Source organism: Triplophysa rosa, linkage group LG16 (assembly GCF_024868665.1).
Source record: "Triplophysa rosa linkage group LG16, Trosa_1v2, whole genome shotgun sequence".
Lineage (NCBI taxonomy): Eukaryota > Metazoa > Chordata > Actinopteri > Cypriniformes > Nemacheilidae > Triplophysa > Triplophysa rosa.
This window is the reverse complement of record NC_079905.1, coordinates 902676-923261: the sequence shown is the minus strand read 5'-3', so window position 1 is coordinate 923261 and position 20586 is coordinate 902676. Positions and strand designations below refer to the sequence as shown.

Genomic DNA, 20586 nt, shown 5'->3' with positions numbered 1-20586 from the left:
GCTAGCATAGCAGAGCAAATTACCCTAAAATAATACATTAAACCGCAACGATATTTGCGGATTATTCGCAACGTTTAACTGGTTTCGTGATAAATCATATAAACCGCAGATAATACATCAGATTTTAAAAGGCGGCACACGACGGAAATGTTTTTTTAATTTTTTTTATTATTTCCTTCCCCAAATGTGTTTTAAACGGCCACACGTTATGAAACACAAATGGCCCAGTGCCTCGACCCAGAGTTCCCAGTTCAAGGGCTCTTGTGGCATATCGATGGAAATCTCTCGAACCGTGCAGCAGAAGTCGCTGTTTACAGTCTTTCATTGTCATCTGCTGCTGTGAATGGTCTCTGTGGACTCCAGGGAGACTCTGAAGGAGGAGTTTACCAACTTTATCCCACCGCAGCAGCCGGTGGAGGCATGAAGGAGGAGTTGAGTTGAGTGGAGACGAGAGGAGGAATGTGCGCTTTGTGGGACGACCCGTTATATCTGCACCTGAACACTGACAAAACAGCTGCTTGTGTTTGAACAGCATTTCAATGTGTCTGCATGTGTTGTGACGTAGCTTTGATTCCTGTGAAGTTTATGGTGTGGTGTTATACTGTATGATGTGTGAAAGCTCTTGTGTGGGGTCCGGGACCCCTCAGCGTCTGATGCCTCTGGCCCTCAGAGGAGAATGGGTCACACTGGAGCAGAAGATCAAAACTTTAGACAGAGGAGATCCGGAGATCCTTCAGATTGATGAGGTGAGAGACATTTTCCATAAATGCACATTTGTTTATGTTAAAAATGTTCAAACAAATGATGCTGGATTTCCTCACGACTCATTTCACTCTACTGAGATTTTTTGCAATGACTTGCAGCCGGTGTTTTTAGTGGATGTATTCAAATGTAGGCTACACAGAATTCTGAGCATAACGGTTTAGTAGTTTTTCACCCAACAGTTGACTTCTGATAACCAGAAAGTCACCAAATACTTCTTCATTCAATCAGTATGTGTGATGTTTTGTTAATATGTGGTGCTATTTTTCTGACAAATAAATCCCACTTCAATTCATTATATTTTGTAATGTAATGACATTTTTACATTTTTTTTATTTGAATCGTCATTTTCGGCTGAACTTTTAAATCCACTCAAAATAAATCTCATACAGTGCCAGACGTCTGTCATCAGTGTAGTGAATATTTTTCTTTCTTACTGCTGTGAAATACTGACTTTCCTCATGATTTATTCTGTCCCAGGACTCGGGTTTGAACCTCCTGATGGTCGCGGTGCGAGAGAGTCGTCTGTCTATGGTTGACAGGTTACTGGAACTGGGCGTCAATCTAAATGACAAAACGAAGGTATGGAGTCTCCTGCAGTCTTCAAATACTGACTGCACGCCGCTCAGAAGAAAACACTCCCAACATGTGCCGCTCACACAGATGTTGTTCATTACAAACACACAATTAACTCTTCTCATTCTCATTAAAATGGTTCCATGGTTTAGCAGTTCATTAAAAATATATTTGAATATCATGTTTTAATCTGCAGTTTTATTTTAGTGTTACAATATTTGTACACATGTAAAATGTGTGTGAATTTCTGATTTCAAAAACCTTTTGTTGCAAATGTTAACGATTCAATGCTTAAAATTACTTTCAAGACAAATATACATAACGTTTACATATGCTTTCATTTTATTTGTATTTATTGCATCGCTAGTAACGTAATGTAGCATATATAGCATTATGATAGCTATATAGTTATGGTAAACAGCCTGTTTTAAAAGTATCCCAGCATGCACCACATGGGGTTGATTGAGAGAATGATCAGAGTGAACTATATTGGGGTTTTTTGTAACATGTTGGAAATATTAATAGTAAAGATTGAGTAAGTGTGTCCAAACGTTTAATGAGTAGTATGTCAATGGCAATATCCGCTGTGAGTTTAATAACACACGGTCAGTTACGCCTCACGCACACACACAGCTGGTGAATAATTGTCTCTCTGTGGGTGTTTATAAGCTCAGCACACATCAACAGTCAGCAGCGGCTCGGATCTGACAGGGTGGATTGGAAAATAAAAGGCGGAGAGGTGACAGAACGTTTGGAAAAGGTTTTTTTGTGCAGGAGTGAGTGGGCGAGAAGATTTTAACTCAAACCTTCAACACTTTCTGACTCTCCAACATCTGCTGCTCTTAAGAAAACCTCATCGCTTTATAATTTTAGTTTATTTATTGTATTCAGTAAGAGTAAGCTGTCAAGAGTAAGCTTTTAGACTCGCAATACATAAAAAGTGTTAACATGAAATCAAATTTTACACAATGTACTGTCAATGTAATATAATAAATGTACATTATTAGGGGCAAATTATAACGTATGGATAGGGATCACATTTTTGGGGCCAGAAAGAAGAAACTGCACTCGCAAAAGTAAAGGTGCTTGAAAAGGTTCTTCGATGCCATAGAAGAACCTTTTTTGTTTCGTAAAGAACCTTTAGTAAAGAGCCTTTCTGTTTCACAAAAGGTTTTTTGTGGTGAAAAAAGGTTCTTCAGGTAATGAAAAGGTAAGAAAGAGACGCCTCTTTAAAGAAGCTTTGACTAAACGGTTCTTCTGTGGCATCGTTGTGAAGAACCTTTTAAGCACCTTTATGTTTAAGAGTGCACCCAGAAAAGTCTGACAGCGCTCGAGCATAACAGAACTAGTTATTTTAGATATTAACATCGCATCATTTCTGTCTGCAGCTCAAACAGTTAAATTCTGAGCGTTTGAGGTTTGTTGAGCTTTAAAAAGAACCACTAATTATACGAGTTGCAGAAGAAGAAAAATAGACGTAATGAATTACTACAAATGTCAGTTGTAATGTGTGCATCAATCTCAATTCAGACGGGACGTCTGTTTGGCTGTAACGTTGTTTCCACTCCATGCGATTTTTGGACGTGTTTTATGGCTGCTGCTGTGATTTATTTTCCATTCTTTGATTTCACGAAGGTCATCGGTGATTTTCTCCATCCATCACATCTGAATGAAGAGTGTGTGTCTGTGCATGTTTAGATTCTGTCAAACACAAGAGATTTACCTTCAGCCCCGAGTTGTGTTTTAGTCGGACTATTCTTGAAGTCTTTATTTCAAGCACCTTTGGTATCGGGGGGGATTGTCTGGACTTGCGGTTATCAATCAAAACCAGTAACCAGTAGTAAGAAATGAAGAAATGTGCGGTAGTTAAATGAATAGCACATTTGGTCTAGAACTCCTGTCTGTAATATCTTCCGTGCGTCTTTGGAGGTGTCCGGATTGTTCTTTATGGCGTGTTCACTGACACGCAGGAGAGAACGGGTGTGTCGAGGGCTTTGGGTCGCCCTCGGGTGTCTGTGGCATGATGTCTGTGGTGTAAACCAGAGAACACAGGAGATTCTTTTCACAGGAAAATTTTAGATGATAAGATTTGTTTCTCCTTTTTTATGTAAATGGTTCTTTGGGGAAGCGAAGATGTTTTTTCTCTGGCATCGCTGTTCACTTCACAGCATGCCAAAGCTGCGGACTCTTAACATCACACGCAATGATTCATCAAAACGGCTTTAAGAAAACAAAGAAGATGATTTGAAATGAAAGGAATGCCTGCTCCTGTGTTGTCTTCAGGGTTGCCCTGTGCATGACTGCAGGCCTGGAGGATTCCCAAACTCTTAAATAAGTGACAGTGATTTTATAAAAGCCGCGTCTGTGTTTTACACGAGTTTCTAAGCCCAAACCACACTTGCTTGTGTTTGTGTTGGCATGGAAACCCTCCAGGAATTCTGACGGGTTTGTCTTCACTATTAAGAAGCGTTTCACACGGGACTTCACTTCATTATTTGATTCTTTGTTGGCGTTTCACACGGCCGTGTCATGAAGTGTTGTGAGCGTTTTCTTTGTGGTTCACTTCACTATGACATAAACATTTCCAATACCATAAATGACGGGACAGTAAACCCAAATTCATCATTTACATTGAGTCATTTAGCAGACGCTTTTATCTAAAGTGACTAACAAATGAGGGAAACAATTGGAACAACATAAGGACAACAAAAAGCATAAGTGCAGTAAAACTGGTCTCAGCACAGTATACAAAGCAAAGGATTTTTTTTAAAGGATAGAAAGAGTAGAAAAGAAACAGAAGTCAGAACTAATCTGTCAGGTGTTGACGGAAGAGATGTGTTTCCAGCTGATTCTTGAAGATGGCCACAGACTCTGCTGATCATCAGATGTCTCATGTAAGAGTTCAGAAGAGAGATTAGAGATGTGGTGTCGTCCGTGGTGATCCCGCTGGAATGTGAGTGTGATTCACTCCAACCGTTGACTTGATGTTGTGTCTGAGAGTCCTGCCGGAGTCCTCAGATAACCTCTCACTGTCTCGCACACCGCTGAAAGAAGACCAAACCAATGAGCTTGGGGTTTATCAAACGGATTCTTGTTACGCAACCATTTGATCTGACATTCTTAAAACTACATTTTTGAATGCGTCAGATTTGATCTTTAGGATGTTCTTATCAAGTTCAAATTTTGAAATTGTATTATGACACACTAGCCCTGTCCTTAACCAGCTGTCCTTAACCCATCCCTCAATACTTTATACAGATATTAAAACACAAAGAAGTCTAGAGGTTTGCATTATTTAGGTCATTGTGCATGTTTGTTTTTTGTCACAACAATAATTTACTACACACAAATTATTTGACATTTTTACTCATTCCATTCTCTCTTTCTCTACAGAATCAATAAGGGATTTTATTATGTACAGTATGTATGCTATAACGTACAATTGGCCCATGATCATTGCAATAACTCGACATCATCACCGGTCATTTACAGTGTTGGGTGTAACTAGTTACCAAGTAATTAGTTACTGTAATTTAATTACTTTTCCCTTGAAAAGTAAAGTAAGGGATTACTCTAGTTTTTTCTGTAATTTAATGACAGTTACTTCTGATGTAATTGAACTAAATATTGTGTGTAATATATGTGTGTGCAATAGTGCAATTGACATCAAAATTCAAAGTCTAACTTTAAAATGAATGCTTTAATGTATAATTCTCACATTTGTAATACTTTAGTCAGTTAATAAGAGTACTTTATGCAGTTTTATATGATTTATTTGAATGAATTAAGAGCCGTTTCATGTCTATCCTTGAATCACTTAACTCATCAAGGTTGATGTAGGATATAGAAAGTATTATTAATAAGCAATTAAATACTTTTTGGAGAGAGTCATTTCTACAGTAATCTAATTACAAGATTGGATATGTAATTAGTAACTAGTAATTAATTACTTTTTCAGAGTAACTTGCCCAACACTGTCAATTACACTCTACACACAAACATCTGAGATCAGAATGGTGTCAGTGAGTGAAGTGTTGTGATGTTATTGTGTTGATTGTGGTGTTGTGTCGTCGATCAGGACGGACGATCTGTGTTACACGTGGCGGCTGCTCACTCTAAAGAGGAGATTGTCAAAGTCCTGGCAAGAAAAGCCGATCCTAATGTAGCAGGAGGGGTAAGATTCTCAACATTCTCTCCATGACTGATATGTCATGTGTGTGTTTAGTTCTGCTGTGAAACTGAATGCATTGTAAGTAGGATCAAGTTCTATTTCGAGGTTGATCATTTTCTGTGTAAACGAAATGATGTTGTGGCGATTCAGTTTTTAACGTCCGTGTACGATCCGTGTAAATGCAGAGCGTTTTGATTACGCTGTCATGTGTACGCAGAACTTTTCAAAAACGCAAAGGATGTTTTTCGTCGCGTAAACATGGCCTATAGAACATGTTTTGAAAACACTTACTGCAGCGGCTCTTGATAAACACGCTTCATTGATTCAACGTCGAGTAGATGCAGACACGTGTTGAATTAGCAGGTTACAGCATTAACAGCAGCTGTAAACAGCGGTTCAAGTGCAAAAATAGGCTGAATTTGCACGCAGCTGCCTGTCACACCTGAGTTACATCCACCAATGATAAATAAACGATAATTCACACACATATTTTAAAATTGCACATAGGCTACATGAGATGTATTCCGAATTTATCGATAATGTATTAAAAATTTGAAACTGTATTTAAAGCACGAAATGTAAAAGATTAAGATATGGCATTTTAAATTTTCTGTGGTGTCAGTCGCGCAACACCAGGGGTCTCTTACCAGAAAAGACACATGAATTTCACATGGTTTTTACATGTTTTTCGCATGTGATCACATGTGTGTAACATGTGCAAAAAACACAAGTGAAATGTGCGTTTTTGGAACATTTTGGTGTGAATTCACATGTGAAACACATACGTAGGATAACATGTAAAAACCCGTGGGGTGACATGTGAAGAACACATATCCCCACACGCGCACATGTCATCCCATGGGTTTTTACATGTTATCCCATGGGTTTAACATGGGAATTCCCACCGAAATGTTACAAAAACACACGTTTCATACGTGATCACATGTGTTTTTTGCACTTGTGAGTTTCGTGTGTCTTTTCTGTAAGGTATGTGTACCACAGTTTAAAACCCGCTGCTTTACAGCATACGTGCATGTTAGAATTTTTACTTTTGAGAAACGTATGAGTGTTGATATTCTTGTGATTTAGATCGTTGCCCGTGTCTTCACATAACCACAAACACTTGAGCCGTCAAATGATCTTAGCAATGAAAGTAATGTACATTAAATGTATTTACACATAATGTACCGTATGTTAAGAATCTCGCGTGTGTTCTCTGAATCTTGTTCTTGTAGGCCAGCGGTCAGTTGCCTCTGCATTACGCAGCCTCTCGACCCACCGGAGGACTTGGAGTCGTGCAAACATTGCTGAAATACAGCACCAAAGATGCTCGAGTCACACCAGACAAGGTACCAACACACGGTTTTATTTAATGATTCAACAAAAAATGCTTTCATGAGCAGAGCACAAAACCTTGTTTATCACAATTTAAGGAGGAAAACACACACAACAAAACTGTGCGTTTGTGAGTGTTTGTGACTCATCATCAGTCTGACGTTCTGCTCTTCATTAGCGCTCTGGAGCGTTTTATAACACACAGGTGTATAGTGATGAGATCAGATGATCCGAGCGTCAGTATTTCTGCTGTTCTCTTCTGCCTTCAGGAAGGCCGTCTCCCGCTGCTGCTGGCTGTCCAGGCCGGGAATGTCGGGATTACACGGGAACTTCTCTCCAGCCAATCAGAGCCGCAGCTCAGAGCTGTCAAATCTGTAAGAGCCCTCTGATCTTACACACCTGAAGATGACAATGATGTAAATCAGCGAAGGAGAGTTGTGTTGGGTTTGAGGTTGTGAAGTGTATTTTAATATGACACTGAAACGCTCTTTGTGCAGCTCACAGATGTGTTCTCAATTCTCTTTAATGTGATTTAAACTGAAATCCGATAGAAATGTTCTCCGTAGGAAACTCTGAACACTACACCACAGTGCTTCAGTTTTAACGTCCGAGTGATTTTCATGTAATATCGATGTTAAGACACAACAGTGTGGGATGTAAACAACTTATCTCTAATCTCTCTAAAAGCATAGTTGACATTTTTAACGTCTTCAAAGAGCAGTTTTTATCTGTTAAAGGTGTAGCTTGTTTTCTTCAAGTGATAGTGGGAATGACATGAGGATGAGGAAATGATGAGCTCAGGTGATTGGCAGTTGTTTTGGAAGAATATCTTCTGAAGCACAATTTGATGAAGTTCTCTTTGTACTCTGATGGTTGAATTGCGTTTCCAGGGAAACGGAGACACAGTCCTTCACATCTGCTGCAGACGGAAAGACGTGGAGACGGCCAAAGTCCTGGTGGAGTTCGGCGTGAATCCGGACTGTCAGAATGTAGGAGGACGTGCAGAAACTCACTCACACACACACACACACACACACACACACACCAACATCAATATATTCACACACACGCACACACAAGTTGGAATTGGTGGTTTACAGGGACATTCCATAGACGCAATGCATTTTATAGTGCACAAACTGTATATTCTATCCCCTAACCCTAAGAATCATTCAAAAGTTTCTGCACTTTTACATTTTTAATAAAACATTTTTAGTATGTTTATTTTACGTTTTGAATTACAAGGACATCGGCATGTCCTCATAATGTAGGGGGCGTGGCCAAACACATGAATACACACCGCAATGTAAGGACCGTGTGTCCTTATAATGTAGGTCAAACCAGTGCACACACACACATACATACCAACAACATCAATATATTCACACACACACACAAATATCTGGAGTCCATGTACAGAAAGAGAATCTAGATGTCATGAAGGCATGGACAACGGCAGAAAAAACCGCACTAACACAGGGTCATTACAAACCAAAAGAAAATAAGCAAGCAATTTGAATCAAACCAAAAGAGTTTGAGTATTAATATTGCCATAACTAACACAAAATCAGATAATGAAAACTACTTCAACGAACACAAGAAGAGATGTCACACATGAGTCTGGACACACACAACAGTGACATTGACTTGATGGACATTATAGAGGCTCTTTAGAGAGACACCAGATACGCTGTGTGTTAATGGTCTTTGATTCCGGAACAAACATCAGGAGTCTGATCAACATTGTGATAATGATCCGTCTATAGCTAATGACTGATGTCTTTACTCACATCCTCTCTGTCCTGAGATCAGATGAGAAACATCTCACTGTCACACTTCAGGACATTCATCTGAATCATACACATCATAAACGTGGTCACTTAAAATTGTTAAAAAGAGTTTTTTATGCGTCAAAACATCCACGACATCAAGAGTTTTTGTTTCAACTTAAAATGAGAAATTCAGCTCGATGGATGGTGACAGAAATAATTGCATGACTGTTTCCTCTTGTGGTTGAATGAAGTGATTGTGGCGATTCCTTTATCATAATCACCTCCGGTCATTAAAAGATTCATTCTGAGAATGATTTTCTTACTGTAAGACTGTCTGGAGATCATCTTATCAGGGCTCTCAATCACTCGTAAATCCTGTAATTCAGTGCAGTCTCAATGGGATAAAAACCTTGGATTGCTTATTGTGGTCTGAGTGCTTAGAAAACCTCTGTCTCGTGAATATTTAGGAACTGTCAGTGTATTTATTCATATTTTTCTGGGACCCGAACAACACTCGTCACAGAAATAAGTTGCTTGAGTTGAGAAACGGGTTATTTCATGTGAAAACGCACAACAACTCTTTTGATTCACAGTACAAGGTCAATCCTGAAGGTTGGAGGACCGAACAGAAGCCGGCCGTCATTGTCGCTCATTTGTTAACTTTCAAATGACAGCCGTGATTGCTTCCCAAACAATCCGGAACTTTCTGGAGCTTCTGTGAGGTTTGGAAAGAACCGGCGGAAGAGTTTTGAAGCTGTTTGAAGGGACGGACAGTGACAGGCTGCTGTCAAACTTCTGTTAAAGATTAGTTACACATGAGCGGAAAGTAAATACGAACCGCTCCGCTTGCAATGATGCTGGAAATATTTATTTACATTGCGTCGTGTGGATTTCATCAAAGATTTTGTGTTGCCCCCGAGCGGGTCTCTCCGTCATGGTGGCGGAAGTGGCTTTAGATTAAAAGTGAAGAAGCACTTTAATAGATTGTGTTTCAGACAGTACATCAGTTATTCATCATTCACCAGACGCCTCAGATTCATTAGAGTGCATTAGAGCGCTCATCACACACACACGCACGCACGCACGCACACACACACACACTATGAGTCACCGAATGGACACAAAGAAAATCCTTTGAAGTTTGCCAATATAAACAATGCCAGTCAATGTTGTGCTACTGTATGAAACATAAACATTGTGTGACAAGTGGATTTTCATTTCTTTGAGATGTTGTAAACTCAACTGGACAGGGTGACATTGATCTAATTACCCAGCATGCCGTGCTTTTTTTTACTCTGTGCAGAATGAATGGCAGACGCCTCTTCACATTGCCGCTCTGGAAGGAGATGAGAACATGCTGAAGTTTTTATATCACTGCAAAGCCAATCCCAACATCTTAGACAAGGTGAGAGAGAGAGAGAGGGTGAGAGAGAGAGAGAGAGAGAGAGAGAGAGAGAGAGAGAGAGAGAGAGAGAGAGAGAGAGAGAGAGAGAGAGAGAGAGAGAGAGAGAGAGAGAGAGAGAGAGAGAGAATTAACTCAACTCAACTCAACTTTATTTATATAGCGCTTTTACAATTTTCATTGTTACAAAGCAGCTGTACATGAGAACAATTGACTATAAGCAAATAATTAAAGTTGTACCTGCAAAAACAAGAAAGGTTGAAACACAGAAGACAGACACACCCACACACAAAACACTCCACACACACAATAGCACACGTACTAACACACATAGACATAGAGACACACACACACACACGGAATGCGCACACGCACACACCAACACACAACACACACACACACAGTACGTACACAGACAAGTACGCACACACACACACAACACACACAACACAACACGCTCAGTGAGAGCACACATTAGATAAAGAGAGAGAAAGCACCGGTCAAATAAAATAAATTCCTATATGCAATATTAATTAAGTAAAACTTTAAGATTCTAAAGCAGCCCCCCCGGTCAGGCAGATAGTGCAAAAACAGTATGCAAACGGTGGCGAGGAACCCAAAACTCTAATCGAGAAAAAAAACCTCAGGAGAACCCAGGCCCAACCAGGGGATTCCAGTTCCCCTCTGGCAAAAGCTGCTGCCTCTGCACAAGCTCCAGAGAACTTGCACAACAAGGCTAAATAAAATAAATAAACTTAATAATAAAATAAATTGTAGTTTAAGATTATCATTAATAATCTAATAGCATTTGAAATTGTGTGGTGAAGACATGTCAAGAGACCGCGTCCTTCTTTATCCAGCTCTATCATCTCAGCTCTTGTCAGGTCTCCGCTCTACCATCAGGTCAGGCCATGAACTGCATCCTGCTCGCTGTGGTAACCTTGGAACAATGAGACAAGACTGGCTGAGAGTAGAGTACTGTTCTGTACTCTATTAAACCATCTATTAGCCATTGTACTGTTCTACATACCACAAAACATCTATTCAAGAGACATGAAAAGGGGGAGAACAGAGAGAAAATGAAAAAATAAGATAAAATACATAAATATGAATAAAAAAAATAGAAATAATAATAATAATAAAACTTTGAACATCACCAATTAAACAATATTCCTCCATCTTCACAAAGTGACAATATAGCACCATTTACACACCATTTTAATTCAAATTCAAGCAAGTTATCAGTAGTTATCTCTATCAGTTAGTTGAATAGTTGAAGAACATCAACCTTTCGCCCTTCAGCAGCTAGCCTGCCAGACCTCCATATGGCTAGTTTGGCTTGCCCAATAATGAAGTTAGCCACAGTGCACTGCCGTATGTGTGCTCGTGAGTACTTGCAACCAAAAACAAAAAGTTTGGTTATTAAAAAGAAAACCCAAATCGCCGATTAATCTTTCTAACAAAGTGAATAGAAAAACACTAGTCTAAAACACTCTGTGAAAACATGAAAAACAGATTCCAGTGCAGGACAGAAAGAGCCACCTGATGAAACATCCGGATTAAACTTGGAAACGCGAGTGTTGGTGGGCAACGCACAATGCATTATCCTCCACTGTAAATCTCCTGACCGTTTAGGAAGAGGACCCTTATAGAAAAGCCTCCAAGAAGGAGAAATATCCAAGGAAACAGTCAAAAATTCTCTCCATTTTGTGTCACATCTGTCTTGGATAACATCAAAATAATCCGCTTTAACGCAAATCTGATAGACAGCAGTTTCCCGTCACGATCATCTTCTGTAAAAATCCTTGGAGAGACAATAAGCTTGGGAAGGAAACCCTGGAAGGACCCCAGACAGAAAACTGCTTACAAACAAGCGGAGAGTTGATGGAAAAGCCGCTTTACAAACCGCTCGATGGTCCTGACTGACCTAAAACCTGTTTTATTACAAATGTCCACCACTGACCTCCATGTTTTAGATGAAATGTCAATTAAATCAGAAACTTTAGTCAACCCTTCGTCCATAAAGGATTTAACAATTGTGTTAAACGCACAAGTATTACCACTTAAAAACGAGTTAAAAAAGCAGTGGTTTATCAAGGCCGAAATGATGGTTTTCCTGACGAAGTATCTTAAAAACAGACCTCGAGCTCAAGGCTGGTCCATATACTGTACTCTTATTGATCTGAGAGAGAGAGAGAGATGATAATAGATATTGACATGCTGAATCTCAATACAAGGATGAGACAAAACGGTGACGGACTGAAGAGAATAAACGGTTGCTCTCAGACCCATAAACTGAAAGGAAATTGTTTAACACTGTGATTGTATGTTTGTGTTGTGTGGTCTCAGATGGACAGATCTCCTCTGCACATCGCAGCCGAGCAGGGTCACACGAGCGTGGTGGAGATTCTCACCGAGAAGTTCAAGTCCTGTGTGTTAGCGAGAACCAAGGTGACTCATTTCTTCACATCCCACAGGAAAACTGGACATTATATTGGTTGGTTCTTTCAAAGCTGAAGGAACTTTCTTGAGTTCTCAGTTGTGCCTCTATTTTTAAAATAGTATTTGAAGTGTAAGTGTGTGTACATTCTTTTGAAAATAAAACGTAAAAGCTGTTTTGTGCATATTCAAAAGTCCCATTTAAAGCTCCAGAGGAACCATGAAAATGTTCAATCTCTCCTGGATTTTACTAAACGTCACCTGTAATGATATTTTTTCAGTAGAAATGTCTCAAAAAGAATTAAATAGAGGTTTTCATTTGAAGAGTTTGGTTCCAAAATGAGATAACTCAGCCTTAAAACAGTTAGTTTGTTTTGATTTCAGCCAGTATAACTCAAAGAATACAGCTAACTGCAATAAAACACAATAAAAACACGAAAACATAATAAAAAACATGATTTTGGATTTTGGAACCAAACTCTTCATTTGTTCTCCATTTTATCTCACCGTCTTATTTTGAAAGATTGAGACGTTCAAGAAATTTCTGAATGTCTGATGGAGTTACTGATTTTCTTTCCGGCAACACTTTACAATAAGGTGATATTAGTTAACATTAGTGAATGCATTAGCGAACATTAGCAATTTTGTTTTTCAGCATTTATTTATCCTTGTTAATGTTAGTTCATTAGTCGAATGTTAACAGTGACAACGTTTGATTTTAATACTAGTAAATGATGAAATTAATATGAATAAATGCTGTAGAAGCATTGTTCATTGTTTGTTCATGTTAGCTAATGCATTAACTCATTGTTAACAAATTATTGTAAAGTGTTGCCTTTATTTTCTTTTGCATAAACACTTGAAACGAAACTCTTCTGGTGTAGGATGGAAATACTCTGTTGCACATCGCGTCTCAGTGCGGTCACCCGGGTACAGCCCTCGCTTTCCTGAGAAAGGGTGTTCCACTGCATATGCCAAACAAAGTAATGATCTCATCTTCCGTTTATCAGTGTTATTATCATTCAAAACTGACTCTAGAGCGCTTTTGTTTTTATTTTCTGTATTAATTTGATTCATGTTTTTTTTGGTTGGCTGTTTCTAAAATAAAGAGTTCCGTTTCCGAATGCCGATTGGTCAGTACTGTGGTGTCATTGCTTCAGTCAGGCGCGGTGTGTTTGCATGCGGCTGCTAAGAGAGGTCACACAGCTGTAGTGAAAGCGCTGCTCCAGAAGGGGGCGCGCGTGGACTCCAGCGCTAAGAGCGGTCAGACGGCCCTTCACATCGCCGTGGAGAACTGCAAACCACAGGTGGTGCAGATGTTACTGGGCTTCGGTGCACACGTGCAGCTCAGAGGAGGAAAGGTTTATTATGATTATTTTGAATCATTCTATTTTTATCCTGGCGAAATAAATGCAACTAAAAATGATGAATATTCATCCTTTTACTTGACTAATCCAAGCGTTTTTAGCCTTACGCGTAATGTATACAGTGTTTAAATTTGTTGTACAACATACAACCTGTGTGAGCTACTGTATCCCACAATGCATTTCAACACAAGTGTTGTCCGTGTGATGTGTATATGAAAGGCTCAGGAGACTCCTCTACACATCGCGGCGAGAGTGAAGGACGGTGAAAGAGTGGCTGAGATGCTGTTGAAGAGCGGAGCCGATGTGAACGCAGAACAGGAGGTCAGTCGCAACGGGACGCTGGACGTTCAAAGAGTTATCATTCACTATTTTTAAAAAACGATATTAAAGAACGAACGAAAGATATTTTGAGAAATGTCAATGAGGTGCACTGTGGCTGATGATCAACATTCTTCGAAATATCTTCCTTTGTGTTCTGAAGAAGAGAGAAACTCGGCCAGGTTTGACATGACACGAGGATGAAGAAATGTTTAAAAAGACGTTTTATTTTGAGGCGAACTATCACTTCAACACAATTCAAACATTGCTTGTCAGAATGGAGAGACTGCTCTGCACGTCGCCGCCCGTCACGGATCTCTGCAGGTGATGCGAGCGTTGATCCAGGAGGGAGGTGATGTCACCTGGACATCGAAGGTATTCCACATGGAATGTTGTTTTGGTGGACAAACGCGGGTTTGTAAAGCTGAAATCTGCATTGTGTACTGCGTAAAACACATTGTGTGTATTTTCAATCATATTAGCCATTGTTTGATACAGGTGGGTGAAAATCCTCTGCACGTCGCCGCGCATCACTGTCACGCACATGTGGTGGAGGAGATTTTAAACTATCTGAGCAACGAGAGAAGCCGGCAGGAGGCACAACTCTGCGTCCGTCAGGGGAACCAGGTCAGTCTCGCCAACGCATGACCACAAACACACCAGAGACAAACACCCAGCATGCTTTGCTCTGCGTGCGCCCCCTGCAGGACGGTGAGACGCCGCTTCATCTGGCAGCTGAACTCCAGAGAGACGCAGTTCATCAGACGGACGAGGACGTCGACATCATCAGGATCCTGATGGAGCATCACGCTGACATCACGGCTGTTACCAAACGGGTGCGCGTGTCGTCCAATCACATCCTTCGGATCAATGCACTACATGCTGTCTGATTCTGTGATTGTCTGATTCCGTCAGAGCGGAGAAACACCTCTCCATTACAGTGCCAGGGTGGGAAACACCGCGGTACTTCAGGAGATGCTCGGTTACGTCCCCAGCAGTCAACTCCAGACGGCTGTTAATAAACACTCAAAGGTGCTGAAAAAGATTACATTTGATCATCTTTTATCGTGTTTTTTCCTCTTAATAACACATTTGATGCAGACAGAAATGATCACTCACAACTTTGTTGTATGTAAATGACTTGAACAGCTCTGATTATTCATTGAGCAAAAGTTTAAGCCCAGACACGCTTTGCTTCTCAGGTGAATGTATCTTGATATTTTAGATATTTGTACTGCAAATTAAGACAAAAATACTGAGTAAGACGTTCATATTTTTCCTAGACCTTTTTGCAGGATCACATATTCTGTATTAATATATTTTTTAATGATTATAACAATAGTACACGCATCAAAACTATAGAAAAACACAAATTCAACTTTGAGAATGATGTTGTAAGTCGGTGTTCTCTTGTCATTTTATCAAGCAGCTTCTGAGATGCTTTTTAAACAGAAGTTCTGCGCTCTCATCCATTTCAAAAGTATTTGATTAAATACAATTTTACGACGTTTGCATAAAGTTAATTTCAGTCATTTAAGCAAACGCCTTCAAATCAAGAGGTGAAGCTCACTCAAGTGACCCTAAGAATTTACGGGTGGTGTAGTTTATTCCTCAAAACGCAAACGCTTCATGCATGTAAACACATAGCAGATTTGCTGTACTTTTGAAACATGAGCATCACTTCATTCGTGTTCATGTGTTCTCTACAGAACGGCTGGTCTCCGCTGCTATTGGCCGCAGAGCGAGGTCACACAGAGGTCGTGCGGCTTCTGCTGCAGAACAATGCCAGGGTGGATGTGTTTGATGAGGTCAGAGAGATGATTTATAATGGAGCGTCTCATTTACAGCGCGTTTGAATGATTCATTCTTTGCTTTCATATCAGACGATTGATAAAAAAGGAATGTTGTGGTGCAGTGATGTTATCAGATGATAATACCATGGGACCAAAGACTGTAGAATACCGTAGAGGCGAAACTCAATAGAACGTTGCAGTGCAACACCCACGGCCAGTAGCAGCCCGGCGTTTCCGCCATTTTGGGGTGAAAGCGACTCGGCAGTCCAGTAGGTTTTTGCTGTCACGATGGCAATATCAGCTGCTTTCAAAAAAAAAGAAAGCTGAAATCCAACCTGAATGATGGCATGATGACAAAACCTTTGCTCTCTAGATACCATGTGTGTTATCAAGTATTACCACTATAAACACTTTATTAATACCAACAAATTGAGGACATGCATCAGAAAAATTGGCAATGTTGAACAATAAATGGGTAGTTGACGAATACATCGTGCCATAGCAAAATTTAGAAAACAAACTGTTAATATTACATAATTTTATATTATGTTTATCATATAAAACAGAGAGATTTTTCTTCATTGTTTTTTCCTAAATTTTTGCCGTCACACCATAGCACAAATTTGCATATTAATCTGTCAAATACCCAAATTTGAATGGAAAAGCTAATGGTTCATATTGGTATTTTAACGGAAACCATTTTTGCAGCAGGGTGCCCCAACAGAAACCATTACAGAAATTCTAATGGTTTACAATAAAATACCATTATGAACCATTAGCTTTTTCCATTAAAACCATTACAAAATTATTTTTGTAGTGTGTTTTGGGCATTTTTCCAATAAGATTTAACATCCCACCAATAGAATCCATCACATACCAGTAGAACCATTACAGTTTCCATTAAAACCAATACAAATCCCTTTAAAACCATTAAGACCATTATAACTTCTTTAATGGTTTCCCTGCTGAAAAAAACAATAGAAACCATTAAAGAATTTATAATGGTTTTAAAGGGATTTGTAATGGTTTTAATGGAAAAAGCGAATGGTTCATAAAGGTATTTTATTGTAAACCATTAGAACTTCTGTAATGGTTTCTCCCTGCTGAAAAAAACAATAGAAACCATTACAAAAAATGATAATGGTTTCCATTACAAACCCATTAAAAACCATTAGCCATTGTTGGGGTTCTCGGATGCGATCTGAAAAAACCCATAGAAACCATTAAAGAAGCTATAATGGTTTGAAAGGGATTTGTACGGGCTTTAATGAAAACTGTAATGGTTCTACTGGTATGTGATGGATTCTGTTGGTGGGACGTTAAATCCTACTGGAATAATGCCCAAAATACACTACAAACGCACTGTATGTCTGCTATTGTCCAGCTGGTATTTTCACCCCGAGATGGCGGCCGGGCTTCCGAAGCGCCACCTATTGGCTGTTTCCCAAAAAGAACCAGAGTTTCGCCTCTTGGTATCTATACTCTTTGGTGGTACTTTGATATGGTAATACACAGGTACTATACCATCATTTTCAGAATATTAACACACATAATCGTGTATTTTAGAGTTAAAACAATACAATAATGTTCCTGGAATACAAATCGTTTTTTCTTTATTCAACAGGAGGGGAAGGCGGCGATCCACCTGGCTGCAGAACAAGGTCATCAGGACATCGTCGACATCCTGCTATCCCATAAGGCCTTTGTCAACGCGAAGACCAAGCTGGGCCTGACGCCCCTGCATCTGAGCGCTCAGAGCGGCTCGGCACGACTCGTCCGGTCACTGGTGGAGACGCATCAGGCCAGCGTTGACGCTCTCTCTCTGGTAAGACCTCGGGAGCGATGTGGAGAGTCTTCAGATCTGTGAGATGTTCTTGTAGTCTGAGAACCCAGTCCGTGTGTGTCTCTATCACATCTGCAGAGAAAACAGACGCCTCTGCACCTAGCGGCCGACAGCGGGCAGCTGGACGTCTGCGGAGGCCTCTTACACCTGAACGCCGACGTCACCGCCACCGATATTGTGAGTTGAAAGAGTGTGAGGTTTTACAGGAACGGATAAAAGCGTAAACCAGTGTGGTGTTGTTTCAGCACGGACAGACGCCTCTTCATCTGGCCGCTGAGAACGATCACTCAGAGGTGGTCAAGCTGTTTCTCAGACACAGACCTGAGTTGGCCACGCTGGCTAACATGGAGGGTGCGACGTGCGCTCACATCGCCGCGGCTCAGGGCAGCGCTGCCGTCATTAAAGAACTGCTGATGTTTAACCAGGGACGACTGATCACTCTCAACCACAAGGTGTGAACGTCACCAACACCCCATCACCACTCAATAGGACACGACACATGCACGCGTGTTTTACGTCATGCCCTTTTTCTAACTCGCAGGCTAACGGTTTGTGTCCGCTGCATTTAGCGGCGGCTGGTGGCCATACGGAGGTTGTGAAAGTTCTTCTGGACGCTGGAGCATCGGTCACAGAAGAAGACACGGCGAGTTGACAACATAGAATGAGCTGCTTTACGTACAGAGTGATTTAGAGGAACTAGAAACAAACTCACACCGGTGAACGTTCATGAACCACAGAGAGAACAGGGCCACATGAGGTTTAATGTGAAATGAGGTAAAGAACAGTGTTATTTGCTCCTGTGAGTGACCTTTGACCCTGTGATCTTCAGGAAGGGATGACAGCAGTGCACTTGGCTGCCAAGAACGGACACACACACATTCTGGAGGTTCTGAAGTCCAGCGTTTCACTCAAGATACAAAGCTCCAAGGTGCTTCAGAATCAACCAATAATCTCACTTTCACTACATCAATTTCAGTTTATTAAACCGTGCGTCTGTGTGTGTGTGTGTGCGTGTGTAGACGGGGTTGACACCTCTGCACGTGGCAGCATGTTTCGGTCAGCTGGATTTTGTGAGAGAGATGTTGATTAAAGTTCCAGCTACGATCCGCAGTGAAGTTCCCGTCGCCAGCGGCAACAGCAGCGGTCGAGATGACATGAAGAGACATCAGCCGCTAGCTGAGGTGATGACCTAGTTACTGTAATTTAATTACTTCCCCTTAAAAAAGTAAAGTAAGAGATTATTTGTTTTTCTGTAATTTAATCACAGTTACTTCTGATGTAATTGAACTAAATACTGTGTAATGTATACAATAGTGGAACTGACATTAAAATTCAAAATCTAACTTTAAAATGAATGCTTTCATGTATAATTCTCACATTTGTAATACTTTAGTCAGTTAATAATAACATACCTATAACTAGTCGATTCAGATTCAATTAAAATGGTCTCGGCTGTATATCTGTCAACAGCAGTTGAAGTCTTTGGTCATTGTGTATTCGTTCATGCCATCTATGCAGTGTTCATAATGTTTGTGTATTGTGTGTTCAGTCAGGCTACACCCCCCTTCATCTGGCAGCTCAGTCGGGGCACGAGAATCTGGTCCGGTTGTTGTTGAATTCTCCTGGTGTTCAGGCAGATGTGGAAACAGATGTGCATGTAAGAGTCCTGCAGCATTCACCTGAGAGTCTGAGCGCGGTGCTGACGGAGTGATCCGCTCGTGTGTTTCCAGGGCTCAACTCCTCTTCATCTGGCAGCTGGGAGCGGCCACGCGGCTGTGGTGGGTCTTCTGCTCAGCCGCTCCGGAGCGCTCCTGCACCTGACGGATAAACGCGGCTGTACCTGTCTGCACCTGGCGGCCGCACACGGACACGTGGCCATGATCAGAGTCTTACTGGGCCAGGGAGCTGAAATCAATCACACCGATCAGGTCGGCAGTGAGACTGAAAAGAGATGGAATGAAGACTTTTACTGATGAGAGAAAGTGAATGAATGATGTGGTGTTGTTGTGTCAGAGCGGATGGACTCCGCTGCATTACGCAGCTAAAGCCGGGTGTCTGGAGGTGGTGTCGTTTCTGGTGGAGAGCGGCGCATCGGCGCGGGTCGAGTGTCGTGCCGGACAAACACCTCTGCAGTACGCCGCTCAAGAGAATCATGAAGACACGGTCATCTTCCTCCTGAGACCAGAGAAGAACATCCAGCGACTGCTCGATGACAAGAAGGTTTACATTCACGTATCACTGAAACACACTCAAATCTGTCGGGTTTATTTATGGAGCGCGTTAGATGAGGAATAAATGCAGAAAACCTGGAGAGCCGGGAGGGCCAGTTCTCCTCGGACACATCACAGCTTTCAGTAATAGTTAGTGAGTAAATGTTTATGATTAGCAGGGAGTGATAGGTGCTGTTTTTAAGATTAACAGGAGGGCCCATTAGGAGTATTTTGTTTTAAATTTGCGTTTGTTGAAAATAGTGTAGATTTAATTTTGTTGAGTCTCATTTTGTGTGACAACAGATGGAGGTTTAAAAGTGTTGAGTTTTTTTAATGAGGTATTGTGCGACTTGTTGTGCTGAATGTAATCATGTTTGTATGTAGTTTCTGTGTGTGTGTGTGTGTGTGTGCTTGCGTGCATGCGTGCGTGCGTGCGTGCGTGTGTGTGTTGTTTTGTGTAGTTTGTGTTTGACCCGATGGTGTGTGTGTGTTGTTTTGTGTAGTTTGTGTTTGATCTGATGGTGTGTGTGTGTGCGTGTTGTTTTGTGTAGTTTGTGTTTGACCTGATGGTGTGTGTGTGTGTGTGTGTGTGTGTGTG

At 40.8% G+C, this 20586-nt stretch overlaps 1 protein-coding gene across 3 annotated transcripts in view; it reads left to right on the top strand.

Moving 5' to 3' along the window:
- Positions 1–204: 204 nt before the first annotated feature.
- trpn1 (transient receptor potential cation channel, subfamily N, member 1) overlaps positions 205–20586 on the top strand; it is a 25059-nt gene continuing 4677 nt past the window's right edge. The window contains exons 1-25 of one of the 3 annotated variants that reach the window (XM_057355686.1): positions 205–746; positions 1243–1344; positions 5417–5512; positions 6745–6858; positions 7114–7218; positions 7735–7833; positions 9920–10021; positions 12368–12469; positions 13342–13440; positions 13618–13818; positions 14044–14145; positions 14419–14517; positions 14641–14769; positions 14850–14978; positions 15058–15174; positions 15852–15950; positions 17560–17760; positions 17857–17955; positions 18024–18230; positions 18320–18421; positions 18608–18706; positions 18798–18959; positions 19328–19435; positions 19509–19706; positions 19792–19998. In XM_057355686.1, coding sequence (XP_057211669.1) covers positions 606–746; positions 1243–1344; positions 5417–5512; positions 6745–6858; positions 7114–7218; positions 7735–7833; positions 9920–10021; positions 12368–12469; positions 13342–13440; positions 13618–13818; positions 14044–14145; positions 14419–14517; positions 14641–14769; positions 14850–14978; positions 15058–15174; positions 15852–15950; positions 17560–17760; positions 17857–17955; positions 18024–18230; positions 18320–18421; positions 18608–18706; positions 18798–18959; positions 19328–19435; positions 19509–19706; positions 19792–19998 — 3219 coding nt within the window. In that variant the 5' untranslated portion in view covers positions 205–605. Of the gene's footprint in view, positions 747–1242; positions 1345–5416; positions 5513–6744; positions 6859–7113; positions 7219–7734; positions 7834–9919; positions 10022–12367; positions 12470–13341; positions 13441–13617; positions 13819–14043; positions 14146–14418; positions 14557–14640; positions 14770–14849; positions 14979–15057; positions 15175–15851; positions 15951–17559; positions 17761–17856; positions 17956–18023; positions 18231–18319; positions 18422–18607; positions 18707–18797; positions 18960–19327; positions 19436–19508; positions 19707–19791; positions 19999–20586 lie in introns of all 3 variants that reach the window. The other 2 variants (XM_057355685.1, XM_057355687.1) reach the window with 2 other exon arrangements.